General features: G+C 41.6%; 5 protein-coding genes and 1 non-coding gene across 15 annotated transcripts in view; 4 read left to right on the top strand and 2 right to left on the bottom strand.

The window, feature by feature from the left end:
* LOC131102993 (mitochondrial import inner membrane translocase subunit TIM16) overlaps nt 1-1,574 on the bottom strand; it is a 117,798-nt gene extending 116,224 nt beyond the window's left edge. For both annotated transcript variants that reach the window (XM_078797328.1, XM_078797327.1), the window contains exon 1: nt 1,355-1,574. In XM_078797328.1, the coding sequence (XP_078653454.1) occupies nt 1,355-1,414 (60 nt within the window). In that variant the 5' untranslated portion in view covers nt 1,415-1,574. The remainder of the gene's footprint in view (nt 1-1,354) is intronic.
* A 481-nt stretch (nt 1,575-2,055) lies between these two features.
* Nucleotides 2,056-5,897, top strand: dnaja3a (DnaJ heat shock protein family (Hsp40) member A3a). 4 transcript variants are annotated; one of them, XM_058048786.2, is made up of 12 exons: nt 2,056-2,322; nt 2,650-2,780; nt 2,869-2,952; nt 3,434-3,640; nt 3,768-3,920; nt 4,497-4,644; nt 4,722-4,786; nt 4,876-5,004; nt 5,078-5,193; nt 5,260-5,357; nt 5,431-5,533; nt 5,676-5,897. In XM_058048786.2, the coding sequence occupies exons 1-11, from the start codon at nt 2,115-2,117 to the stop codon at nt 5,517-5,519; spliced, it is 1,428 nt and encodes a 475-aa protein (XP_057904769.2). In that variant the 5' UTR covers nt 2,056-2,114; the 3' UTR covers nt 5,520-5,533; nt 5,676-5,897. The 4 variants fall into 4 exon arrangements, with proteins under 4 accessions (XP_057904769.2, XP_057904770.2, XP_057904772.2 ...); XM_058048787.2 differs by having other exon boundaries at nt 5,610-5,897; XM_058048789.2 differs by having other exon boundaries at nt 2,057-2,322; nt 5,431-5,445.
* Nucleotides 5,898-6,721: 824 nt separating this feature from the next.
* hmox2b (heme oxygenase 2b) lies at nt 6,722-14,464 on the bottom strand. 3 transcript variants are annotated; one of them, XM_058048794.2, is made up of 7 exons: nt 14,328-14,464; nt 13,869-13,963; nt 10,386-10,474; nt 10,186-10,303; nt 9,632-10,123; nt 9,437-9,560; nt 6,722-8,635 (listed from the first exon to the last, which is right to left on the bottom strand). In XM_058048794.2, the coding sequence occupies exons 3-7, from the start codon at nt 10,451-10,453 to the stop codon at nt 8,508-8,510; spliced, it is 930 nt and encodes a 309-aa protein (XP_057904777.2). In that variant the 5' UTR covers nt 10,454-10,474; nt 13,869-13,963; nt 14,328-14,464; the 3' UTR covers nt 6,722-8,507. The 3 variants fall into 3 exon arrangements, with proteins under 3 accessions (XP_057904777.2, XP_057904779.2, XP_057904778.2); XM_058048796.2 differs by having other exon boundaries at nt 14,391-14,448; XM_058048795.2 differs by having other exon boundaries at nt 14,375-14,438.
* Nucleotides 14,465-15,793: 1,329 nt separating this feature from the next.
* On the top strand, nt 15,794-21,697 carry tedc2 (tubulin epsilon and delta complex 2). 4 transcript variants are annotated; one of them, XM_078797159.1, is made up of 9 exons: nt 15,794-16,117; nt 16,218-16,338; nt 16,695-16,741; nt 16,845-17,262; nt 17,343-17,396; nt 17,487-17,565; nt 18,927-19,212; nt 20,706-20,893; nt 20,988-21,697. In XM_078797159.1, exons 2-9 carry the CDS (start codon nt 16,232-16,234, stop codon nt 21,180-21,182), a joined length of 1,374 nt encoding a protein of 457 aa, XP_078653285.1. In that variant the 5' UTR covers nt 15,794-16,117; nt 16,218-16,231; the 3' UTR covers nt 21,183-21,697. The 4 variants fall into 4 exon arrangements, with proteins under 4 accessions (XP_078653285.1, XP_057905396.2, XP_057905395.2 ...); XM_058049413.2 differs by having other exon boundaries at nt 16,215-16,338; XM_058049414.2 differs by having other exon boundaries at nt 15,803-16,338; nt 18,927-19,050; nt 19,129-19,212; nt 20,988-21,688.
* Nucleotides 16,468-16,541, top strand: trnat-agu (transfer RNA threonine (anticodon AGU)). The gene has a single exon. It is a non-coding gene; the product is annotated as a tRNA-Thr (tRNA).
* A 3,045-nt stretch (nt 21,698-24,742) lies between the features above and the next one.
* On the top strand, nt 24,743-25,811 carry LOC131103386 (transmembrane protein 100). The gene has a single exon (XM_058049638.2). The coding sequence runs from the start codon at nt 24,812-24,814 to the stop codon at nt 25,181-25,183; it is 372 nt and encodes a 123-aa protein (XP_057905621.2). The 5' UTR covers nt 24,743-24,811; the 3' UTR covers nt 25,184-25,811.
* Nucleotides 25,812-27,418: the final 1,607 nt, after the last annotated feature.

The following is a 27,418-nucleotide window of genomic DNA, read 5'->3' as shown; positions in this document are numbered from 1 at the left end:
TATTTTGGGGTATAGAACAAAATTATTATTATTGTAAAAAAACACGTTAAATATTATAAATATTGTTTAATTCAAAAATTATTCTAAAATAAAAACAATTCTATACAAATATTTTAATACTAATAATGCATGTTACAAAAAGAAATGCAATAATTTTCAACAAGCAGTTGGGGCTAAATGGGGTGCACTACTTGGCGCCAAACAGCAGAAGCGCTGTTGAGTCAAATATTTTGGGGTATAAAACAAAATAATTATTATTGTAAAAAACACAAGTTAAATATTATTTTATAAATATTTTTGAATCCAACAATTATTCTAAAATAAAACATGTCCATACAAATATTTGAATGTTACAAAAAGAACTACTTTGGCGCCAAACAGCAAAGGCACTGTTGACTCTGTCTCAACTACTTTGAGGTATAGAACAAAATAGTTATTATTGTAAAAAAAAACACAAGTTAAATATGATATTATATTATAAATATTTTTAATCTAAAAATGATTCTAAAATAAAACATTTCCATACAAATATTTGACTACTAATAATGCATGTTAAAAAGAAGAAACGGGCCAAATGGGGTGCACTACTTGACGCCAAACAGCAGAGGCGCTGCTGAGTCTGTCTCAACTGGAAGGTGTAGAAGAAAAGATGTTACAAAGGAATTATTATTGTAAAAAAAACAATGCTGAAAGATGTTTTATAGATAAACTCATGGTCTGACAAGTAAGTGTAGTCAAATGCTACTATTCTAAATTACCTGGTACTTGGACTATGTTGTGCGCTCTAGTAGTAGTACAAAGACTAGCTTCGTTTGTACTTTCATGTGTATTTATTTCATGTCAAATAGTGTTCTGGTGTGCAGAGATTGGATGAATGCTTGTCTTTACATTCCTGGCATTTTTTACAGTCAAGATTACATAATCCACACATGCTATGCAAGCAAGGCTGCAACCTGAAACGAATAAAGTTGTATATTCATCAGACACAGCTGCAGATTTGCACATAAATCGCATCACATGACATCTGGGTACATGTTGTGGTCGTTATCGGGCAGGTTGGACTCCTCCAGACAGACTGTATCATACAATGTATGCATTTAGATGATACACAGTGCCACTATGGTCGTGGAAGTCACTGCAAAATCAGGTTAGCGTGCTTTGGTAAGCACATTACTCTTAAAAGAGGACATAGTTGTGAATGAGACTGTGTAACGATACTCGTCTCACTCGTACAGATGCAGGAAGTTCAGCAATCATTGCAGGCAGGCGTTTCCTCCACCCTCCAAAGCACAGTACTGTACTATCGTAGCACGCCGATGCTAAATGCTATGAAAAGACAAGCACAAGCACTCACATCTTTCTTGGCAATTTTCGGAGTGGTGTTTTTGAATTTGGAGATCTTAAAGCGGTTCATGCTGCCGTCTCCACTCGACTTGTTTGCTGTCTTCCGGGTGATACGTTGGCTGTGTGTCCGACTGCTCGTCCGCAGAGACGTTGTGCTCCAGCTGACAGCTCGGGTTGGCCGCCGGGCGATGGAGTCCGCTTGGTTCACTACACGCGGACGTCACGGTTGGGCGGGGTTGTGCTTTGGACACAACAGGAAAACGCTTTGTCGCGTGCGAAGTCGGTGGGTGGAGCTCGTGTTGCGTTCACAATATGTTCGTAATTCTGAGCTTTAGAAGATATATTCCCGCATTATAAACTCTGTTGTCGACTTTTTAATTATATGGTTTCTCTGCTAGCCTTTTGTGTTCACGTCGCTTTTACTTTTTAATATTTTCTATTTGATATCAAATATACTATTATTAAACTTTCAACTACAGCTCTTTTTATATAACCAAATTATACTGTATGCACCATTTGACTAGCATGACCAGCGTGTTTTCTGATAGTGATAGTGTTTTTTCCTCCAAACTTTTTACACCAAGTGCCACTTGAAAAATATTTATTTTCCTTAAATTTTTTGGTTTCAAAATAGCTCGGCGTCTCCAGCAGAGGCCGCACAACAACTTGAGAAGTCTGGTTTCTGTCAGGAACAACCTGACGCAATCACGCTGTGACGTACTACTTCCTGACATGCGCAGTGGTTGACAAGTAGCCGACGCACTGTGGGAATGATGGCGTCGTCAGCTGCTCGCTGGTCTACACGTTGGTTTACTGTCATCGTGTCCTCCGGACATCAACGTGCAGCCTGTGCCCTTGTCTCGTCTTCCCATGGAGGAGTCCGTGGAGTTTCTACATTCAGAGCCGGGACGCTTTGTCCCGGAGGGAACCTGGGCTGTGGCGGGGCTGGGAAAGGGTTGACATTGAAAGGGCTTCCAGGTGAGTGGCGTATGCTGTTAGCATTGGCTAAACTATGCTATGTTAAGCTAGGCTAAAGTTTGTTGTCATGTTTGCGCATACATCTGGAGCTCGTTATAATAATTATATATAATTATTGTTTTACTATAATTGAGTATTCCTCTTTGGAGACTCCATGCAGGTTCTTCAACTTACGGACCGCGAACTTGATTACTGTTACATGTTTGATAAGTGAGCCTTGTTTCTTTCTCCAAGTTTCTCTGGGCAGTCATGTGACCCAATCAAAACACAAAGGCATGATAAATTGCTAAGTGTGAATTACCACAACAATATTTCCTCCTTCCACAGTTTTCAAAACGTCCCACATTGTGTGTACGTTTCACACAAGCCCATCCGCGAACAACAAGCAGGACTTTTACCAGATCCTTGGTGTACCTCGTACGGCAACCCAGAAAGAGATCAAGAAAGCCTACTATCAGGTCTGCCATCGCCGGGCGGATTCACAGCTTGTGTTTTCTCGCACTGTACTGTCCGTGACTGTCTTTTTTTTTTTTTTGTCCATTCCAGCTGGCCAAAAAGTACCATCCTGATGCCAACAAAGATGACCTGCAAGCCAAGGAGAAATTTGCTCAACTGGCTGAGGCTTATGAGGTTTGGTGCTATTACACTTCAGTAGAACGTAAAAAACGCTTCGATGTTTTTTTGTGATTCCAGTAACAAATGTAACAAATCTTGTTGCATTCATAGATCATACTGTTTATAATTTATATATAATCTGCAATAGCCGTACTCGAGTCACTTCATTGCAATACTGTACATATTACTGTTATTATAAATTGTCACATCAATACTGTGCATACTGTTTATAATCTGCAATAGCCATATTATAGTCATTTATATCCCTGTACATATCCTCACTGTATTATAGTCATAGCCTGTTATAGTTTGTACATAGATCTGTCCATTTTTCTACATTTACTTACTACTAAGGTACTTATAAAATTGCACTTCTGGTTGGATGCTAACTGCATTTTGTTGCCCTGTACCAGTGACATGAATCTAATCTAATCTAAAATGGCAATCATATTGTAACTGTATTTCTGTATTACAAATGTGACTTTGTTTCTCTCAGGTTCTGGGCGACGAAGCCAAGAGACAGCAGTATGACACGTACGGCTCTGCAGGCTTTGATGCCGGGCGGGCCAGCAGCGGGCAGCAGTACTGGTCCGGACAAGCCGGCAATGTGGACCCGGAGGAGCTTTTCCGCAAGATTTTTGGCGAATTCTCAGCAGGGCGAGGATTTGGGGACTTCAACGCCATCTTTGATCAGCCACAGGAGGTCAGTTGTGTAGCAGACTGATAAGAATTCTACTAAATGACATTAAAAGGCACACAATGTGATTGGAAGGTTAAATATTATAAATATAATGATGCGTCTTTTAACTAACTCCCCTCTATATGCTCAGTACATCATGGAGCTGACATTCACTCAAGCGGCAAAGGGGGTCAACAAGGAGATATCTATAAACATGGAGGCATCCTGCCAGCGTTGCGATGGCAAGGGCCACGAGCCAGGCACCAAGGTCCAGCACTGCCACCACTGCAACGGCTCCGGCATGGTAATGATATATGTCGCTTTTCTAACAACCATTGACATAAACACTGAAATGATACACAATTCACTCCTTGGTTGGCTATTTCACTGTATTATACTCTAAAAATAGATTTAATTAATAATTACATTGGGCGGCACGGCGGTCGAGTGGTTAGCGCGCAGACCTCACAGCTAGGAGACCAGGGTTCAATTCCACCCTCGGCCATCTCTGTGTGGAGTTTGCATGTTCTCCCCGTGCATTTCTCCGGGTACTCCGGTTTCCTCCCACATTCCAAAAACATGCTAGGTTAATTGGCGACTCCAAATTGTCCATAGGTATGAATGTGAGTGTGAATGGTTGTTTGTCTATATGTGCCCTGTGATTGGCTGGCCACCAGTCCAGGGTGTACCCCGCCTCTCGCCCAAAGACAGCTGGCATAGGCTCCAGCACACCTGCGACCCTTGTGAGGAAAAGCGGTAGAAAATGAATGAATGAATAATAATTAAATTATTAAAATGTAATGATTATATTAGTATTTAATTACTTTGTGTTTTTATTAGCACCAGCATTTCATTTCATTTTTTTGTCTTCTCCCCACAGGAGACGGTAAACACGGGCCCATTCGTGATGCGCTCCACGTGTCGGCGCTGCGGTGGCAAGGGAACGGTCATATCGTCCCCGTGTCACTCGTGCCGTGGGACGGGGCAAACCAAGCAGAGGAAAACCGTTATGGTGCCGGTCCCTGCGGGTCAGTCATCCCGTTTTGATAACAGCGTGGCAAAGCAGCGATTAAACACACTCACTGCTGTATGTGCTCTCTTTCAGGAGTGGAGGACGGTCAGACTGTCCGAATGCCCGTCGGGAAGAAGGAGATCTTCATCACTTTTAGGGCGAGTTTACTTTTAATGTGATGGGATGTATTCTGCTAATTATGGTGCACTCTCCATATTTACTGTCACGTGTTTGATTTCCCGTCCAGGTCCAAAAGAGTCCAGTGTTCAGGAGGGACGGCGCTGATATCCACTCCGACCTTCACATCTCGGTGGCACAGGCCATCCTGGGCGGCACGGCCAGAGCGCAGGGCCTCTACGAGACGCTCAATTTAGCCGTAAATCACATTTGATATTGCTCTAAAAAAGTTTGGCTTTAATGACCGACTCTGACTTTCAAATCCCGATCAGATCCCGGCAGGAATCCAGACAGACCAGAGGATCCACCTGGCAGGGAAGGGAATCGCTCGCGTCAGCGGCTACGGCTTTGGGGATCACTACATCCACTTCAAAATAAAAGTACCCAAGTAAGAATTACTGGATACACGTCCTCTTGAGCTGACCTTTGAACTGACAATGTTTTTTCTGCGCAGGACACTGACAGACCGGCAGCGAGCTCTGCTGATGAGCTACGCTGAGGACGAGGCGGACGTTGACGGAACGGTTAACGGCGTCACGGCCACCAACACGGGTAAATCTTAAAACCATCCAACTCGCCCTCACGCTTCATTTAGCTTTAAGTGGGGGTATGAATGTGTGTCCAGGTGGGGGCAGCAGTGGTAAGCATTGTGAGGAGTTGAAACAAGAGGGGGGCTTCTTCTCCAAATTGAAGAAATTGTTTAGTTCTTCCTGACAGCCACAAAGCAGGTAGGACTAGTATTGGTCGTATCGTCACCTCATTGTTTTTATTTTTATTCCACCTGATCTGGTTTGTGGCTGTCAGGACTCTTGTGTTGTCCAATCACGTCCCGTCTTTGCACACGCATCCTTATCTCCTTTCCACTCCAAGGTAAGAGATCTTCATGGAACTGAGATGCTTCATCACGTCGTGCAAGGACAGCCGTTTTTGACGCCCGCATCATCAAACTTAAAGACTCCAACGGGCTCAAACGCTTGTCATTTGTGTTCCAAAGACTCCACCCATGGCGGCAGCAGTCCGCACGTGCACACACAGATGGAGCAAGTAGACACGGGTAGAGTAAAATACGACGTCCTGCTGCTGCTTTGGAGAACACGTGATTGAGACCCCATGCAACACGTAGCTCAATTCATGTCAGCATTCCGTAATGAGTTCATCCGGCCTTCCGTGCCATCGTTACGCTTGTACAGTTACATTGAACGCAACACAAGATGAAATAAACAAAGCTACAGTCTTTCCTTTTAATGTAGTACACGTCTGTATGTACTGTACAAAATGACACAAAGCCAATCCAATAAATCATCCTACATGAAGTCATCCATTCTAACTATTTTATTAATTTCAGGAATTATGAAATGGTATTTTTCATTCTTTTATTGCATGATGCTGTAGAATTTACTAAATATATAAATTCAATATACACAAATTAGCCAAATATATATAAATGAAACATGAAGTAATCCACCATCTGATACATTCATTCTAACTGTATTTCATTAATTTCAGGAATTATAAAATGGTATTTTTCATTCTTTTATTGCATGATGCTGTAGAATTTACTAAATATATAAATTCAATATACACGAATTAGCCAAATAATATATATAAATGAATTGGTCATAAAATCATTATGAAATACAAAATGCATTCGCCAAATCATTCAAAAAGCAAAAATATATAAATTGATTATATAAATGTACTGGTTAATTAATTTATATATATTATAAACAGTTATTTACTATTAGATAAAGATATTTAATATTGAAAAAAAAACTACAAGGATACACTATTGTCATTTGTATTTCTTCACCTGTGGCATCCATGTGTTTGGGGTACTTCTAACAAGACCTCTTTGGGTTATGGATCACTTGTTGTATGTTTACTGTTCAATGTCATACAAGCTTAAAAAAAAAAAGTCATTTGCGGATCATGTTTATTTCCTGTATTTACAAACAACGGCGTGTTTACCGTGCAGTCATTTATGAAGGGTAATTCATGCAAATCAGTCACAAACTACAAAGCTTCTGACTGCACCGTTGAGCAGACACACAATACTAAAATCATACTCTAAAATAGCTTAGTCATACTTCCTGTATCATGCTGGACTCCCTCTGTCTATCACATGACCCTGCTGAGAAGAGGAATACATCATTATTCCAGTCATTTACATGTTCACCACGCAATATGCAACCACGCTGCATATCCACAGTAAATATCATGGTCAAATATGCATCAAGGGGACATCCCTTTGGTGGCACTTCCTGCTTATTCACTCCAGCAAGGCTTCTAACATCACATAAAAATAAAGCGGTATCCTATGTCTAATAAAGGCGACCCATCCGTCGTAGAAGCTGTGCCCTTCCAAACAGGCTGTCGTTGCATGATTGTGGCATTGTGTACGTAGCGGCTCGCTGATGCTGGCATCAGTCTTTACGAGCGTACGCAAAGTGCCAATAGTCTTATTTCCTCAAAAAGTGGCCTACGCCCTGCAAGAAGACAAATAAACGCCACACCCCGAATGTGCAGCTCGCGACCACCGACGGTTGTGTGTCACAGCATCTGTAAAGCTGACATTTTTAATGAAATATGTCATTCATACAGATTTCATGTTTGTATTGTATACTATAATAATTACAATACATGTTAAATTGGAGTATTTCTTTTTAAATCAGCAACATTTTTTTTATTTGTGTAAAGATCATTTCCCTTCCAAGAATACATTAAATATTTTATTTTCAATCACCCACAATGAATTTATTCTATAAAATATATAATTCATACATAATTATTTTAAATATATATAAATTATAATGTATGATTTTAAATAAACTGCTTTTTTTACTTCATGGAAAATATTTCAAATTAATTTTCACAAATAAAGGTTTGCCCTTAAATAATCTTGAATTTATTTGAAAAAATACATATATTTGATGTTTACATATGTAAGAATTACAATACATACTACATTGTATTTAATAATTTGTGGGAAATAGTTTTTTATGCACTTGTATGGCATTGCATATTTTTTGCATTATAATTTGTATTATAATAATTGCAATTGATACATTATATATATTATATAATATAGCTTTATTTGCACATTTCACATTCAAACTGTGAAACAATAAGTGCAGCAATTTTCAAAATAAAAGCCTTCTCTTATAGATGCCTGCTACTCTCTGCAGTCGAGTAAACAAACCTCCAAGGCCACTATATGAGGAAATACAGCTGTGCTATGCTATGCTATGCTATTCTATGCTGTGCTGTGCTATTTTTTCCATGAGCACATGATGGCCCAAGTAGGAACCCTGAAATGGGATGAGGAGCTTTTAGCACCTCGTAAATGGACTTTTTACTTTGTTAAAGTCAAATCAAACTGAAAGTGAAAACTATTTATATGACACATAAACCGTTCTTCAATGCCCTATTAGTCCTTGTAGTTTAAACCTTCTTGCCTGAGTCCAAGTGAGCCCTGGACTACACAAGAACATACGTACAGTATGACCTACAGTATGCATAGTATGTTTCACTCACAAACACGGTGTCACTGGAACATGGATGGGTGACGCAAAGGAGGTAGAAAAGCCAAGTGGGAGTGGGGTGAGTACGGTCCTTAAGTAAAAGCTCCAAGTATATTCAGTCAAGTAAGACAAGTAAAATAACTTGGGTGAAATGGTGTCCGCTCTTCTTACTTGCGTGTCCTCACATCAGATACCACGCAGCCAGGCCCGCCAACGCCGCAAACCAAGTCGCGATCAGGACCTGACCGGTCGGGTGTCGTATGACGGCCGTGGCGAGCTGGCACGCATACGCCGTCCCGCCTGTGGCCGCTAGCATGAGGAGAAAAGGCAAGAAATATTTCAGTGATATTATTCATTTTCTACCGCTTATCCTCATGAGGGTCGCTGGGGGGGTGCTGGAGCCTATCCTAGCTGTCTTCGGACGAGAGGCAGGGTACACCTTGGACTGGTGGCCAGCCAATCACAGGGCACATATAGACAAACAACCATTCACACTCACTCATACCTATGGACAATTTGGAGTCGCCAATTAACCTAGCATGTTTTTGGAATGTGGGAGGAAACCGAGTCCCCAGAGAAAACCCATGGAATTGAACTCGGGTCTCTTAGCTGTGAGGCCTGCGTGCTTGCTAACCACTCGTCCGCTGTGCAGCCCGCTAATTTTACTCATTCATTCATTCATTCATTTTCTGTCGCTTATTCTCACGAGGGACACGGGAGGTGCTGGAGCCTATCCCAGCTGTCTTCATGCGAGAGGCGGGGTACACTCTGAACTGGTGGCCAGCCAATCACAGGGCACATATAGACAAACAACCATTCACACTCACATTCATACCTATGGACAATTTGGAGTCGCCAATTAACCTAGCATGTTTTTGGAATGTGGAGGAACCCCACGCATGCACGGGGAGAACATGCAAACTCCACACAGAGATGGCTGAGGGTGGAATTGAACTCGGGTCTCCTAGCTGCGAGGCCTGTGTGATAACCACTTGACCATCGTGCAGCCTTTCAGTGATATTATGTCACTTTTGATTTATATATATTTTTTTTTTATTATTATTATTATTTTTTTTTTTGTGGCCCATGGCTGATCAAACTAAATCGTACCCATTTTGGCAGCATAGTAGGGGCATTTGCTGATGTCTCCCCCCATGGCTCCGTGGACAGGCATCCCGGCGTCTAAAACGTCCTCCTTGAAGTTTTGACCCAAGTCTTCTAACTCCTCAAAAACCTGCCGTACGTTTAAAAGACACAAAAGGCTTTCATGACGACTCTGCTTGTGGCTGTGGGTGCTTTCTTTACCTCCATGTTGAACTGGAAGGCCTTGACGGCCTCAGCCACCAGCCTCTCCTTGGTCGGGACGTCCAGCTCCAGCTGGTTCATGCGGCTGCGGTAGAGCTGCTTGAAGGCTTTGGCACTGTCGATGGCGTCAAACTGGTAGAATTCCAGACCCTCCCCCGTCGGGGGTAGTTTCAAGGCTCTCTGCGCCACCTTCTTCAGCACCTGGCCCCCAGACAGGTCCCCCATGTAGCGGGTGTACGCGTGGGCCACGAGCAGCACCGGGTCCTCCCGGCCTACGTAGTGGATGCGATCCACGTAGCGTTGGGTGGCTGGGGAACAGCTGACCAGGCTCTGCCATTCTGGGCCGTAAAAGTACTCAAGGTCGCGAGCCAGGGCCTCATGGCGGTGCAGCTCCGATGGGAAATAGAGGGCTGCAAAGTGGGGGTGGTCTTTGTTCCTTTCTATTTCCTCCTCCATGGCCGTGTAGGTGTAGTAAAGCGCCACGGCGCCAAGCTGCACCATCACATAGACACATTAAGCACGCGATTCCTGATTCCATCATCTCCCAGACTTACCTTGAAGAGCTCCTTACGGATTCGTCCCCTCAGGAAATCTTTTACAAATTGCGTGTTTTCTGCCTTTTCGTGAACGTCTTTGGTCCCGGCTGCCAACATCTCGGAGAGATCATCTGGCCTGGGAGGAGAAATCGTCATGGACGTCATGCTTGGCAAAACAAACACAACCACGCTGTTGAGTTTGATGGGAACAATCATACCTGAGGGCGTCTTCTTTGCCGTCATAGACGGGCCCCGCTCCATTGGACAGACTATCTTTAGCAGACATTTTTGGTGGCAGTTATGGCCCCTAAAAACACGGGAAAAACATCCATTATTTAAACTCACATTACCTTGACATGTGAAAACACTAACATGAAATAGTCATTGAAAGACGTTTTGATGATCTGTAGTAGTCCATATTGGTCACTAGGTGTCAGTAATGCTACATTTACGAGACAATCGTCACCCAAAGAAGTACTGTACAGAACATTCATTCATTCATTCATTCATTTTCTACCGCTTTTCCTCACGAGTCTCGTGGGGGTGCTGGAGCCTATCCCAGCTGTCTTTGGGCAAGAGGTGGGGTACACCCTGGACTGGTTGCCAGCCAATCACAGGGCACATATAGACAAACAACCATTCACACTCACATTCATACCTATGGACAATTTGGAGTGGCCAATTAACCTAGCATGTTTTTGGAATGTGGGAGGAAACCGAGTCCCCGGAGAAAACCCACACATGCACGGAGATAACATGCAAACTCCACACAGAGATGGCCGAGGGTGGAATTGAACCCTGGTCTCTTAGCTGCGTGCTAACCACTAGACCGCTGTGTCGCCCTGTACAGAACAAGTGAGTCTATTTTATGTCTTATTTATCTCTTACTATATCTCCGATGTTGGATAAAAGGAGTGTAAATGCGACTACTCTTGGGTGGAATGTGGCTTATGTACAGTTGAATATAAGCATCACATGATTGTACTTGCAGTCATCAAAGAGTAGGAGTTATTTTATGCTGACTATGATGATAAAAATGCATGTCTTTCAAAACTTTGATTACAATATGATGCAAAATTGACTTGTTTGATTCCTCTGTCACATGCGTGATACGATGCTACCAGGAGAGACCACTGGTATGCAACAACTGTTGCTTGAAGACACGACTACGGTTGGTCTGAGTAGTCGTTTCATGCTATTCCTCTTTCATTGAAACGTTATCAAGCTAACCTGACAAGCTTCTGTACATGCTGTGGTTGAGTGTGAAATAAAACTTGTAAAAAAAAATCTACTGGAGTTGAGTTGTTAAGCGTCAAGGCCGGTCTGGCTTTAGTCCAAAACAACCTGGCCACTATAGGGGTGTTATTTCATGTCTAGAGGGCTCTAAGAATGTTAAAGGGGTATTTAAAAGGTCATTAACAGGTTTTCTATGTCTTATATGTCTTTGTCTCTTATTATGTCTGCTATATTGGGTAGTAGGAGTCTAAAGGTGACTGTAGGGGTGTTATTTCATGTCTAGAGGGCTCTAATGTTAAAAAGTGTATTTAAAAGGTCATTAACAGGTTTTCTATGTCTTATATGTCTTTGTCTCTTATTATGTGAGCTATATTGAGTAGTAGGAGTGTAAATGTGACTGTAGGGGTGTTATTTCATGTCTAGAGGGCTCTAATAATGTTTGAAAAAAGTGTATTTAAAAGGTCATTAACAGGTTTTCTATGTCTTATACGTCTTTTTGTCTCTTATTATGTCTGCTATATTGGGTAGTAGGAGTCTAAAGGTGACTGTAGGGGTGTTATTTCATGTCTAGAGGGCTCTAATGTTAAAAAGTGTATTTAAAAGGTCATTAACAGGTTTTCTATGTCTTATATGTCTTTGTCTCTTATTATGTGAGCTATATTGAGTAGTAGGAGTCTAAAGGTGACTGTAGGGGTGTTATTTCATGTCTAGAGGGCTCTAATGTTAAACAGTGTATTTAAAAGGTCATTAACAGGTTTTCTATGTCTTATACGTCTTTTTGTCTCTTATGTCTGCTATATTGGGTAGTAGGAGTCTAAAGGTGACTGTAGGGGTGTTATTTCATGTCTAGAGGGCTCTAATAATGCTAGAAGGTGGTAAGCTGGATTTCTATGCTTTAGAAATCAACTAAACTATAGAGTTTAGTTGATAAAGCATCACCAGACATTTTCTCTGCCTTTTCAAGAGCAGTCTGACTTAAGTCCAAAAGAACCTGTCATGTGTAGGGGTCTTATTTCATGTCTAAAGGGCTCTAATAATGTTTAAAAATCAAGTTTATAAGGCCGTAAATGGGACAAAAGAACTTGTCAACTGTAGGGGTGTTATTTAATGTCTAGCAGGCTCTAATAATGTTAAGAAGTACTCAGTTTTGACCAGGTAAGAACTGAAGGTATGATGTTGTTTTTTCCAGTCCATACCACTAGAGTAGTTAATGTATTTTGAAGGCACGTGTATTTCATAAAAGGATTTGTCAGTGTCAGTACAAATGTGGTAGTACAAATTCAGCTTTTTAGTAATGTAAACAGCTCAAAGCATCTGTAATTCCTAAACGGCTCATTTAGCCTGGGTAAATAAATAACAAAAAAAACAATACTGGTGTTTTAAGTGGGGGAAAAAATATGTTTTAAAATGTCTGAAATAACGACTATGACGACTATGATAAAAAGGTAGTGAAATATGACAAACATCAGTCAATAAGATGCAGTACAAACCCATTGCATTGTGTACCTAATGGTGCCAGGCTGCTCCATATGTGAAGGTGACGTGTATGTATGTGTGTGTGGCCGTGCACGTGACAGTTTGTGATGAGTTGTCGCTTTGGCGGGCGAGCCAGTCAACCTTGCGCAACATTGTGGTGCTCAGAACAAAACAACATGCTGCAGTGAGCGCTCGTCAGTACAATGATACACGCAGTTATTCTTTGCATCCCTCGACCCATTACATGAAACGAGTTGCAGCCAGACAATGACTGCGGTTTGGACACCTCTGGTTTGGATGTATTTACATTTCCATGACTTCTGTGAGAATAATTTGAAAAATATAATTTAATTATATAATAATATATAATAATAATATAATATATATAATTATATTATTTAATTTTGAAAATATTAAGAGAAAACAGTTGTAGTCTAACAAAAAAGCATAGTTAAAATATTTTTCTGAAATATGCTGTAATATAGACATAATATTATGTAATTTTTTTAATTAGGTTAGGGGGAAAAGTCCTAATATGACAAAATAAAAAAATATTATGGGAAATACATCATAATAATACCCCAAAAATTATAATTATTTTATAACTTTATTGTCATTGCACAATGACACAGCAGTGAAATTGCCTACGAAATGCCGTTGCCTGGCTCCCGTATAATAAATAATAAATAATAAATAATAAATAATAAATAATAAATAATAAATAATAAATAATAAATAATAAATAATAAATAATAAATAATAAATAATAAATAATAATGTGGAGAATAAGTAGATGACATCAAATATGAACAATGTACAGCGTAAACAGTAATTTGTACAAATAATTTAAATAATTTAGAATAAATAATAATAATTTAAAGTCATGGAAATTTCATGAAATATTGTACATATAGCTTGCACATCAAAAGGGTCCTTGCATCCTTTCCTCTTATCTCTCTCGCCCTCGACACCCCAGAAGAAAGACTTACCAAAGAGCCAGATGAGATGTTATCCGGATAAACGGGGGCTGTGTGGGCCCCCACTTCTTGTCGTTGGGACGAGATTGACCTGCTTTTCTGTGACTCTGACAGGATAAGAAAACAGCAAAATGTTGGAAGCTGACACAGACAGGCTGCTTTAATTCCAGACACCTCATAACACAAAATACAGAAAAATAGCATAACAAAGGCCTTCTTATGTTTACCAGCCGTCAGATTTTATGTCATTGCTACATTTAAACATATTGTTATTATGACATTTTACTTCATTTCGATACGATCGGCTCACCGGGAATCTGTTACATGCTAATCTTTTTCAAAATGTTGTCCTCGGTTTGTTTGACAACAGCTAACTTTACTGGCTAGCAAGACATGCTAATGCATACCAAGCGTCCAAACAATCTCAGCAAAGATTTAGTCAGCAATGCGGTTAGAAATTGTATTACTCACGTAAACAATCGTGTTGAGATCTAAAAACGGAACAATTATGTACTGACCGGGCGCTCCACTAACCTTCACCCGACACCGCTAAAGCGTAGCTCTTGTGTCAACTACAAAAAGCTAAACATTTACTGCGCATATCAGACCCCGCCCCCAACCCGGCTTTCGGTCGACACGTGGTGCTATACCGGAAGAGCAGAAGAACTATAGGAAAGTACTTGAAACAATAACAACAACGCACTTGTAAAGGATAAGATATTAAATGTTAAAACAGCAAAGCAATTGCGATGATATGAGTTGCTTTTATAGATTATGCCACAGTATTTTAGCAGATAAAGTTGTCGAATTGGCTACAATGTGCTCACTGAGCTATCATTTGTTTTATATCACACACACGCACAGTCCATATTATGGTTAATTTGTTGGGGGGGGTGTCGCGGGGATCTGTTGTTAGATTAAGTGTACTGGCATTTGCATAGATTTATGCAAATTAAGGGATAGAGTGTGACAGACAGCCTGTGCAGAGTGTGTATGGAAATACTGCATCACAGTAATACTTTGGCAGATGGCTACTTGGGCAGATGCTATGTTGGCCGTTCCACCCCTGCTTTGCTTGTGAGCTTCAGGGGGCTGTTTGGGGGAAGATGAGCAAATACATGATTCACCTTCCAAACAAGCTGTTGTATTGGCAAAAACAAGTTTCTGTTGTGGAGATTTGGGGAAGGCGTCAGCAAATAAAATAAAGTTGTTTTTTAAAGCATAACAGCATTTTACCCATTGCGTTTTGTAGAAATCCTCCCCCTGAGGACTCTTTAAGTGGGTTTCGAATAGAGGATAAGAGAATCTTAAAGAACCGAATCATAGAATGAGAACCAGATTGTTTATTCCTGACAACAATACCTAATACATACATCTGGGCTTATCTGCAGTCCCTGTATACCTACAAGTAATTGTGTCTTTTTACAGCTGCAAAAAAGCACCCTTCCTTTCCCTTTTATACACTCAAGATTGTGTAAAAGGCTGGAGTCCTGGACCAATCAGCTTTCGCCACTGGTCTTGCTTGAACCGCCTCTTTCATGGTGTTTCTGCTTTCATTTGTTCGCAGGGGCATCAAGGCATCTTTTTCCTTTGTTCGCAGGGGCATCAAGGCGTCTGGAACATTCTGCTTTTCCTTTGTTGCAAAGCAAGCTGTCATATGCGTACCCGATGTTTCCAACTTAACTGTCAGTTGTCACGTTAGTCCTTTTTTGTGTGGGTGCGTGTATAAGTATCTTTTGTATGTATTTGTGAGACTATGTGTTTGTTTTAGCTTTTATCTTTAGCTAGCAAAATTGAGCAAATACCTTCATTACTTATCTTATATCATTTATTTAGCGCCAGATCATCCAACGTGTACTCTATATTGTGTTTAAAGACACAAACAAAACCACAAACAAGTTACTACAAGTTGAGTTTTCACATGATCAACTCAGTAAATAAATCACCTCACTTCTCGCGAGAGTTGACTCAAGACAAGGACGTGTTTTAGTCACCTTTTGTCACACAAGTTGTAAGGATTACTCAAGTATCAGATTTTCACTTTTTTGTGACTTTAATGTAAAGACGAAGGATTACCGCTAAGTATAATCTTTTTACTTTGTTGTGACTTTAATGTAAAAAAAAACAAAAGAAAGTTAAAACGACTTCCGTAAACGTCATGTGGAAATTCGCGGGGAGCACCCGCACCCAATGAATCAAGCCTCCGTACACGCTTCCCGGAAGTGCCCACTCGATTACTCGACACACGCTTGGAAGCCCTGGTAACTCTTGTAACATCACTACTACTAACTACCGACGACGACGCATTTTTGAAAAATTCAGTCTTCTGCTCTGGCATTGAATTTACTTTTACGTCAGCAGTGGTAAAGGGAAGTATGTCACTACTGACCGCCATCGAAAACGCTGTCAAGTTGTGCAAAGACGAACAAGCCAGGCTGAATGGCCGCATTCGGTTCTACAGAGAAGCACTCTTGCACAGCCAGTAAGTGGAATACATTTACTCTTTTCGGTTGCAAAGTAAGTAACTATATATATATATACATATATATAGTGTAATAAACACGCCTCACCCCAGATAGAATGGGATACGTACTCCCTTTACCGGACACCCGGCGCTGTGGCTTAGTTGGTTAAAGCGCCTGTCTAGTAAACAGGAGATCCTGGGTTCGAATCCCAGCAGTGCCTTTTTACAAAGCTGTTTTACAAAGCTCATAGTTAGGTGCATCTCCATGGACATCGAACAAATGAGTGAACAGTATTTGAAGTACATTAGCACGGGTTACAAAGTACTACAGTAGTAATTGTTCACAGTATACTCAATGCAGTCCTCTTCCACAGCACACCTCCAATTGACGCACAGCTGACAGATGTTGCTGCTGCTCCAGGTAAGAGAAAATAGGTATTTTAATCACATATTTTTTGCTTATTATTATTATTATTAGAATAGATGTGTAACTAATGTTGCTAATCATGTTTGCATATTCACAGCCAGAACCCCGGTGGAGACGGAAGTCATGAAACTGATGGAGCTAACATTAGAAAAAGCCCTTCAGGTCCGCACTGGCACAAGCCTTTCTAGCAAAGACTCGGAAGGAAACAAACCCTCTCAGCTTAGAAAGAATCCCCCTACCACGGGTGTCCATTCCAGAGGGGCGACTTTAAGGGCCTCTGCCTCTTCCAGAGGAAATCAAACCACCAATCTCCCAACACTTCAGTCCGCAAGTCTCGACAAAAGACGCCAGAGAAAGCCTGGAAGATCTTCCAAACATGGTACAAGATCCTCGGATGTCCAAAATGTCCAGTGTGCTACCTCACCGAGCACCGATGAAGACCTAGCCAAAGCTTCCACGGAAATGCCATCTTGGACTAACAAGGAAGACGCAGAAGATGACCATCAGCCAAGGAGGTAGAATATGTCAACAAAGTCATAAATGTGATTGTCCTCCTGTAGCTCTCTGTAGAATGACTACCTTTGTCTCCTGGTAGAACACAGTGTGAGCAGATGGCACAATGGAAGTCTCTGTGGAAGAAGCAAAACAGGTAAGGCAAAAGCATTCTACTTGTCAGTGACCAGAACCCAAAAACTCTCATACTTTTTAATTTTTTTTGTTATGTACACCTCCTCAACAGAATGTGGGACAAAGTCATGGTCGCTCAAAGGAAACCTGTACCCGGGAGGAGCCGCTTCATGGAGAGAATGAGCGCAACGGTATATCCTTCCTTTTCGTCGTTAAGCCTGTCAGACTTGATATCAGGAAGCATTACGCACATATGAATAATAAAACCTTATTGAGTTCATGATGTTCATATGTCATAGTTGATATAAACTATGCAGTATATGTCTGTCCACCTCCATAACCAGAATGCCACATTTCAATACTGATTCATGGCGTCGAATGCAGCACTTGCTGGATGATGGCCCCTCTGCCCATCTCAGTGTTTTGTTTACATTTAATGCTAGTTCTATATTGTGTGTTATTCCATGGAATCTATTGTTGAGCTAAAAAATAAAAAAAAAGATCTCTGTATTTGTTATACTTCAAATTATATTCTCAATATTTTATTATTTAAAAAAACATTTTATTAATATATTTATAATACATCAATACTCCAATCACATTGCCAACATTTACAATCAAAACATTTTAATTGATATTATAATTAATTTTATATTGGGTAAGAGTAATAAGGTGACCATAGGGGTGTTATTTCATGTCTAGAGGGCTTTAATGTTTATTTAGAAGGCTGTAAACGGGTTTGCCTCTTATATATGTCTGCTCTCTACTATATATTGGGTAATAGGAAAGGTAAAGGTGACTATAGGGATGTTATTTTGTCTCTGCAGGGCTCTAATGATGAAAACACATTTAAAAGGCTGTAAAAAGGTTTTCTATGTCTAAAATGTCTAATTGTAATGTCTACTATATTGGATAATAAGAGTGCAAAGGTATCTATAGGGGTGTTATTTTATGCCTTGAGGGCTCTAATAATGTTTGTATTTAGAAGGCTGTAAACTGGTTTAATTTCCCACAGTCTGGAATCAATGAACCCCTATAAATATAAAAAAATAATATTAGTAATATTACAATATTAATATAATATATAGACCAATATATAATATAATATTTTATTACTGTAAAAGTAATACCTACAGTATGTTACCTACGCAAAACTGATCTGCCAACAGAAAAGAAGCCAAAGACAATGTTAAGAATGATTTTCCATCTGTGATGATAAAATCTCAGTAAGGGTAATAGGAAAGGTAAGCCTGTCAGACTTGATACCAGGAAGCATTATGCACATATGAATAATAAAACCTTATTAAGTTCATGATGTCTTGATATGTAACAAACATGTGGTGTCCAAACATCATGACTGTTATCACTTTGTGAATTGAATTTTTTATTTGGCAAAATTTTCATCAGCTTGCCATTGTACAGTTATGTTTTTATAATGTGGTGGTCATATCCATGTTTCATATCTGTAGTGTACAAAAAACAGTTGCTGAAATGGAAGAGGTGCACATGGCTCTGTGAGATACTGGAATTGCTAATATATTGCCACTCATAGTTCCCTAAGGACTGGCCACATGGAAGTCCGGACCAGATCAGGGGTCTGGTTGGCAGACTGACTCACCAGACTGATGAACTGGTCCGCCAGTCCCAGCAGACCCTGGAGCCAAGCGCAGATGCGGGTAAAATCCTGACTATTTATTCTGATTACATGCATCGCAGCTTAGCAGCACATTTTCATTTCATTTGTGCCACTGCAGGAATGAAAGATTCCTGCGTCCCACTGGAGAGCCTACAAATGACAGCGGCCGGGCTCCAGAACGTTGCAGAGCAGACCAAACAAGGTAGAAAGTGTTATTTCTATATGCTAATGGACGGTCTATGTAGTGGGCCTCCATCTGGAGCAGCACAATACAACACACGATTACATCACAATGGTGCTGATTGCTCAGTGCTTTTCTATTCACAGCAGCACCATTGTGCTAATAAACCTTCCAGGTGTTTCTGCCAGATTTCGGTGAAAGCTAACTAACGAAAAGCACTGCAAGCAACTGTCTCAAGATGCCTGACGCTTTCATATAATTGGCTTCTTTATTTCATAATGTCATTTGTATGTACAGTGTATCCAATCATACATGAATGCATATCAAATCATAACCACAAAGAGATTTACATCCCTACTTGCATAGTAGGAATACCCGAAACCAGGGGTCTCAAACTCAATTTACCTGGGGGCCACCGGAGCTAGGTTCTGGGTGAAGCCGGGCCGCATCAAGTTTTCAAAAAAAAAACAAAACGCATTTATTAAAAACTGGAAAAAAAAACTTTAAAAAAACTATCTTCAATGCTTTTGCTTCTGCTATACCCTACACTTTTTCAGTACTTTGGTTTCGGTTTTCCACACCAAAATATCTGATAAAACATTCCACTGTTTTTAAATATTGTAATTTTTATTTTTCTATACACAAAATAAGATAAAAGAAAAAAATAAACAAATTAAGAATAAAGACAATAAATCAATCAATCAGTAATAAATAAGTAAAATAACAATAAAACAGCAAATAAGAAAAATGTAAGAAACCACATACAGTTGGTAGAGAAATTATTAATTTTTATTTTTCTATACACAAAATAAGATAAAAAAATAAATAAACAAATTAAGAATAAAGACAATAAATCAATCAATCAGGAATAAATAAGTAAAATAATAATAAAACAGCAAATAAGAAAAACGTAAGAAACCACATACAGTTGGTAGAGAAATAATTTTTTCAGATTCAAATGTACAGTATTAACAGTTATTTAACCTTTAACATGAACATTAATAAAACTTAATCATTTTACCCAATTAGCAAGTCAGCATCGTACTCAGTTCCGTCTGGGAGCAGCGTCGTAACTTTAACAACATGTTTGATGAGATGCTTTATCTTGACGTGTATTTTCTGTTTTATTCCAAATTTATTTGTACCCAGCGTCATAAGCCTTTAGCTTCATTGCTAATCCAAAGCAAAACAGGGCGGGGTAACAGAGTAGGGTAACAGTATGGGCGGGGCAAAATCATGTTAATTGTGTCCGGTGTGCACACAGCTTTAAGCTGTCATTTCAACATTAAACTTCTGGTATCAAGGTGGGGGCCTCAAACTAGCGTCTCGAGTTTGAGACCCCTGCCCTAAACATCGGTCCAGTTCTTTTCTTGGCTTGTATAGAATCTCCAAACATCTCCTTTCCCGTGGTGGCCACCATGGCGTGCTCGGTCCAGCTATTTCAAGCAGAGGCAGCAAAGGTTTGAGGGTTATACCGTTGCTCACGCTCTAAAAATAGCTGTATTTTCCATCAGAGTGGGAAGCATGGGATCGATGGAGGCCAGAGGGAGGTTGTCTTTGCTCCGCGGGGGCTGCGGGATATGAGGCGATGGCAGGGCGTCTGCCCGTGACTATCACTTACACCTCAGAGGCAGAGCTCAGAGAGCTGGAGACGCTGCGGATGAGAGTGGCACTGCTGCAGCAGGAGATGTCACTCCAGCAAGTGAGTGTTTTTTTTTTTTCATCTATTCCTAAGAGCACTAACTAATAATGTGTGAATTAAAACATCCCACGGCTCTATCTTTTTCATATGACAGGCTCTGCTGGACGCTCTGTCTCCTCATTTGGCCTCCATCATCCCTTCATGTACTAATCGCAGTGTGCTGAGAGACTTGTACTCCCTACTGGGTGAAGGAGGTCAGCGTTTCCCCGCCATAGTCCTGGACTCCGAGCTGATTAGCGAGACGACTGAAAGGTTAAACTATGCAGTATATGTCTGTCCACCTCCATAATGCCACATTTCAATACTGATTCATGGAATTGAATGCATCACTTGCTGGATGATGGCCCCTCTGCCCATCTCAGTGTTTTGTTTACATTTAATGCTAGTTCTATATTATGTGTTATTCCATGGAATCTATTGTTGAGCTAAAAAATAAAAAAAAAATAAAAATTATCTCTGTATTTGTTATACTTCAAATTATATTCTCAATATTTTATTATTTAAAAAAACATTTTATTTTATTAATATATTTATAATACATCAATACTCCAATCACATTGCCAACATTTACAATCAAAACATTTTAATTGGTATTATAATTTTATATTGGGTAAGAGTAATATGATGACTATAGGGGTGTTATTTCATGTCTAGAGGGCTCTAATGTTTATTTAGAAGGCTGTAAACGGGTTTGCCTCTTATATATGTCTGCTCTCTACTATATATTGGGTAATAGGAAAGGTAAAGGTGACTATAGGGATGTTATTTTGTCTCTACAGGGCTCTAATGATGAAAACACATTTAAAAGGCTGTAAAAAGGTTTTCTATGTCTCAAATGTCTAATTGTAATGTCTACTATATTGGATAATAAGAGTGCAAAGGTATCTATAGGGGTGTTATTTTATGTCTTGAGGGCTCTAATAATGTTTGTATTTAGAAGGCTGTAAACTGGTTTAATTTCCCACAGTCTGGAAACAATGAACCACCATAAATATAAAAAATAATATTAGTAATATTACGATATTAATATATATTATATATAATATAGACCAATATATAATATAATATATAATATATATATATATATTACTATAAAAGTAATACCTACAGTATGTTACCTACGTCAACATCTGAGCTATATTGCTTAAAACAAGCAAACTGATCTGCCAACAGAAAAGAAGCCAAAGACAATGTTAAGAATGATTTTCCATCTGTTATGATAAAATCTCAGTAAGGTTTCAGCCCAGAACAACGAGAGGCCTTGGGGGAGGCCTTAAGGGCTCCTGCCAGTAGATGATGCGTCTACGGCCTCGTGCCCTGCCAGACGGGGCGACAGGTGGCTCTTGAATTCACCCAGCAGGACGTGGGTGTTCCAGGCCTGCTGTAGGCTCCAAGGCTGAGACATACGCACCCCAAAACGGCCTCAATCAGAGATGATACACATGGGGGGGGTGGCCTGTTTCACCGTATGCTGCTCTGTGTAAATGCCAACATTTCCCGAGGGAGAGTGGAAGGAGGTGTAGAATCAGAGGCTTTTTCGGTGAGGCTGGAATCAATACGATGCACTCAAGCAATCAGAAGCAGTCAGACCTCTCCTCCAGGATCAGAAGTGTCAGATAGCAGCCAAGCGATGTGTTTGTACTGCAATGTGCTGATGGGCCGCCCATGCAGCGTGTGGATCGGCCGAAGACGCGTCTGCGACCAGATCGCATCGAGTCCACACACACATGGTCCCAGTGGGAGTGGCGCCCACGCGACCCGGCCTTCCACTGACCTGAATGCATCAGCTGCCTGGACTGTTACCAGCAGAGCTTGGACACCCCCTCCAGTATGGCCTGGCCCCACCCAGGTTAGCCACGTCTCCTGCCAGCTTCCCATTTTTTTTCCCACACCTTTTCCCCTTCTAATGAAATAGACTCATTTTCCAGAAGACAGGAAATGAATTTAGTTTCCCATGGTAAGTGTTATCTTTCTTTTTTAGCTGTCTGGCCCACACAGCAACTTCACACATGAATGGCTTAAAACCACAGATAATGGACGCAGCCATAAAAAGCCTCTTTATACCTGCCCACACCCTATAATATATGAATAATGAAGTTTACATATATACCGAGAAACAATTCCAGGCATACAATACACAACATTGTGTGTTTTTGTCATTCATTCATTTATTTTCTACTGCTTATCCTCACGAGGGCTTGCTGGAGTCTATCCCAGTTGTCTTCGGGCAAGAGGCGGGGTACACCCTGGACTGGTGGCCAGCCAATCACAGGGCACATATAGACAAACAAAAATTCACACTCACATTCATACCTATGGACAATTTGGAGTCGCCAATTAACCTAGCATGTTTTTGGAATGTGGGAGGAAACCGGAGTACCCGGAGAAAACCCACGCATGCACGGGGAGAACATGCAAAACTCTACACAGTGAAGTTGAACTCGGGTCTCCTAGCTGTGAGGCCCGCGTGCTAACCACTTTTTCGCCATGCAGCTATTATTTATAAGTGAAAAGTGATTTACTGTATGAATGGAATATTTTCACGCTGGAGAATAGAATAACCTTCTAAGTGGGCTTTTGAACATTAGAACTCTCTAGACAGGAAATAACACCCCTATAGTCACCTTAAGGACTTTTATTAGGCCGAGGGTGGAATTGAACTCGGGTCCTCTAGCTGTGAGGCCGCGTTATATTAGTACACATGTGAGTCCAATTGTGTTCTTGTATTTTATGGGTGCATAATAATTATGATCAAATGCAAATAATTCCATAACATAAAAAATAGTAGCTCACATAATCAATACATTAAAAAAACACTCCAATGAAATGGCATTACTCGTACCGTGCGGGTGAGCGTATCAAGTGCTCCTTTTTTCTCCTGCCTGTGATGTTATCGGCCTGTCGTAACTTTCCCTGAGGTCAGAAACAAACATTCACTTTTTAAGGAAGACATTTTGGGTGCTACCAAATGCACTGTGGGGGGGGCAGTGCAACACACAAAAAACAGTAGCCACCCACCTGAAACTCCAGCACCACCGCAAGCGCAAAACATTTTCCCAGAGACCTCCGTTGTGTCGCACCGGCTGCTTGGAGCATGTGCCTGAATACAGTGCACCTTCCTGGGCCACAGTAAGTGGCTCCTCCCCCTCTATCTCCTTCTCCTGGTAGTAGTGATGTTGTAGTAGTCATGTGATGATACATAATTATGACAAATCAACAGGTACACTGACACAAATTAACCGATAACTGATATAAAAAATCAGTTATCAGTATCATATCATCTTGAGAAGCAGGAATTTATTGTTATTGATTCTGTCTGCTATTTAAAAAGATGTGTAAGAGTCCCATCAATGACCGTGTGGATTGATTTGTATAGAGCAGTAGGATGATACTTGCTTGCTGTCCATTCAGCAAGAGCTGGCGACGCGTGGGTGGGAAGCAAGTGGGGGCAACGTGTGGGCATGCTCAGTAGCATGTACTATGTGTAAATGTATACTGGGCAGGTGTGTGCGTGCTCATTAAAGGCGCACAACGTGGGTAGACATGCACACTTTGCATCCGTACAAAGCTTTTATCCTGGCATGAAGGCCTACAAGCGTGAGGTAGTGATGGGGAGATGCAGGCAAGAAGGAGCAGCCAACCCTCCCCCTTCCTGCTCCTCATCACCCCCCCCCATCCTCTCTGATTCAACGTCAGCCACGCGTCACACAGGAGAAAACCAATGGAAGGACGGGGACTTCCTTTGAGCTCCTCCTCCCCCCCCCCACGCTGGTTTATATATGCCCTGCCGCCGCCTCTGCTCAGCCCAGTGCACAACGTGCTGCCTTCCATCCAGCAGCTGCCCTACGGGGGAGCAACAAGCGTCTCCTTCTTTTGCTTGGACCTCGAAGCAAATCCGAGTACGCTCCTGCAGCCAGAATGGGCTGCACCGCAGGGCCCCTCGCTGGCCAACCACAAGAGGGGCCTTCCTTGGAAGCTGGCGGGGCCAAAGTCCCTGAGGTGCTCTCCTCCCTGGAGCGTCTTTCCCAGGCCACCGGCGGCATGGAGAAGTCTTGGTACCGCTGCATCTTTCCCTTCGGAATCATCTCGCTGGTGATCGGCGTGGCGGGGACAGGGGTCACTTACACCTACAATGACCTGCCGCAAACCAAGGTGGTGTCTTTGGTGCTGCTGGTGACGGGACTGATCCTGCTGGTGATGGCCACCGTCTGCTGGAGCGCGCATAAGAAGAAGCGGAGGAAAAAGAAAGAGGCCGGCGGGTCGTTGGCCTCGGAGCAGTGTCCCCTGTGATGCACAACTTGGAGACCTGGGAAGCCGGCACGCCTCCTCCTTCATGTGCGGCGGTGCCTCCGTTCTCCCGGGGTTCACTCCAGATCTGTTTCGTCTGGGCCATTTTGGACTGGCAAGGAGGGATCCACCGCCGTGTCTCCTTTCCAGGTGTCCGGTGTCAAAACAACCTCCAAGGAGATAAACGCACACACACACACACACACACTGGCTTGTCCAACGCCGCTGACGCCGGAGTCACTGCTGCCGTCACGGGGCGCGTCAGTCGCAGCATTCCTCCTGCCGGGACAGGTGACTCTGGGAGAGAGAGAGAGAGAGAGAGAGAAGGGGGGCAGAAGTGGGCCGGAGAAGACGGCAACTTGATACCGGGCCCAAAGAGCAGTGCGCCCACGTCAGCGGACAGCGTCACCGCCTCGTCCTGTGACACCGCAGCAATGCCTGTGTGCATTTGGAAAGGGGGGGGGGGTTACTTTTTTTATGCAACGGGAGAGTGGAACTTGAGTCCTCTGAGGATCCTGGGGATGAAGACCTTGTGAGCTGCTGAAAGGGACGGGGAGGAGGAGTACGGACTTTGTGTGAAGAAGATATTTGCACAGTCAAAGGGTCCCTTGCAACTTTCTTAGTGCATGTGGTAGCCCCCCGCCGCCCCCCCCCCCACCCCCCCGCCCCCGTCAACTCCACAGGAGTCAGGCCAGGATTACTGAAGGACACATGCCATAACGGGGACCCTGGCCTAGCCCCTCCCGCTTCGTGCCTTGAGCAAGCTCACATGGAAAAAGGCTCTGTCACATTCGTATGTTTCCATATGAACTCATGACCCCCCCCACCTCACTTGCCCTTGCTCTCGCCCTCAGACACTGCCCCCCCCCCACCCTCCACACCGGCCCCCAATGCAAGACTTTCTTCAACAATCTCGTCTGCATTTGCACTTTGACTTCTAGCCTCATCACTGCTTCATTTCTTGACTGAAAGGAAGATCAGCTGCTCTTGTAATGCCGCTTTCCTCCTCAAGAGGCACTAATGAGTCACCGTAGCGTGAAGAAAGCCAATTTAGGCTACTTCAGTCATGTGACCGCCATAGGTGAGTTCCACTAAAAAGTCTGAAATATCACCGCTCACACCTGAAACATGAAGCGTGTGTCGTCTTTTGTGCTCCCTTTACCAAACAGAAAGATGGTTTTGTTTTTAATTAGGAAGTGGACAGAAAATAGAAATGGAATTGATCCTGAAAGAGTAACACGGCCACACTGAAAAGAGAAAATGTCATTCCAAAATGGAAATAGTCAAGAGGAAAGGTCATTTTATGACTTTTATCTTTTTGTCACATGACTCTCAGAAAGGCACCACAAGATTGTAAGGTTATTCTCTGAATATTTTCATCAAATTGTAGCATTCTTAAAAATAATGCCGCTTTATTGTCGTGACATTGTGTGTTTATTTCTTTAATGTTACCACTTTATTGGAACTTTTAGTTCTATTATAACTTTTTCTTGGAAAATTGACTATTCTAGGAATAACACTTTAATATATTATGATTTAATTGAATATTCCAATAACTTTTTTGTGATCATTACTTTTTTTTGCAGTATCATGACTTTATTTGCAGACAATTATGACTCTTGTCAGCCAAAAACCCTTCAACTTTCTTGCGACTTTTAGTCATATTACAAGTTCCCTTAAAAAAAGACTTTATTCCAAGAATGAAGGCTTTTTCCTTCATAATATGACTGAATTGTGACTACAATATTCCAATTTTATTCTTGTCACAATGACTTTTTTCTCATCATAGTGTAATATCATGACTTTATTCACAGAAAATGACGACTTCATTCTTCTAACATTACCATTTTACTACGAATTCTAACTTTTCTGTACAACATGCGCCATCATTCTTGTTCTGGTACAAAGGTTTTTATTTTTTATTGATAACTTCCTGTTTATGATTTTTTTTTCCACGTAGCTCACAAAATGATAACGTTTTTCATTCATTCATTCATTTTCTACCGCTTTTTCCTTACGAGGGTCGCATGGGGTGCTGGAGCCTATCCCAGCTGTCTTCGGGCAAGAGGCGGGGTACACCCTGGACTGGTTGCCAGCCAATCACAGGGCATATATAGACAAACAACCATTCACACTCACATTCATACCTATGGACAATTTGGAGTCGCTAATTAACCTAGCATGTTTTTGGAATGTGGGAGGAAACCGGAGTAAAGAAGTAAAGAAAACCCACGCAGG

Source organism: Doryrhamphus excisus, linkage group LG16, assembly GCF_037039965.1.
Source record: "Doryrhamphus excisus strain RoL-2023G ecotype Guam linkage group LG16, RoL_Dexc_Guam_v1.1, whole genome shotgun sequence".
In the NCBI taxonomy this organism is placed as follows: Eukaryota; Metazoa; Chordata; class Actinopteri; order Syngnathiformes; family Syngnathidae; genus Doryrhamphus; species Doryrhamphus excisus.
The sequence above is the reverse complement of the archived record's forward strand: the minus strand, read 5'-3'. Positions and strand labels throughout refer to the sequence as shown.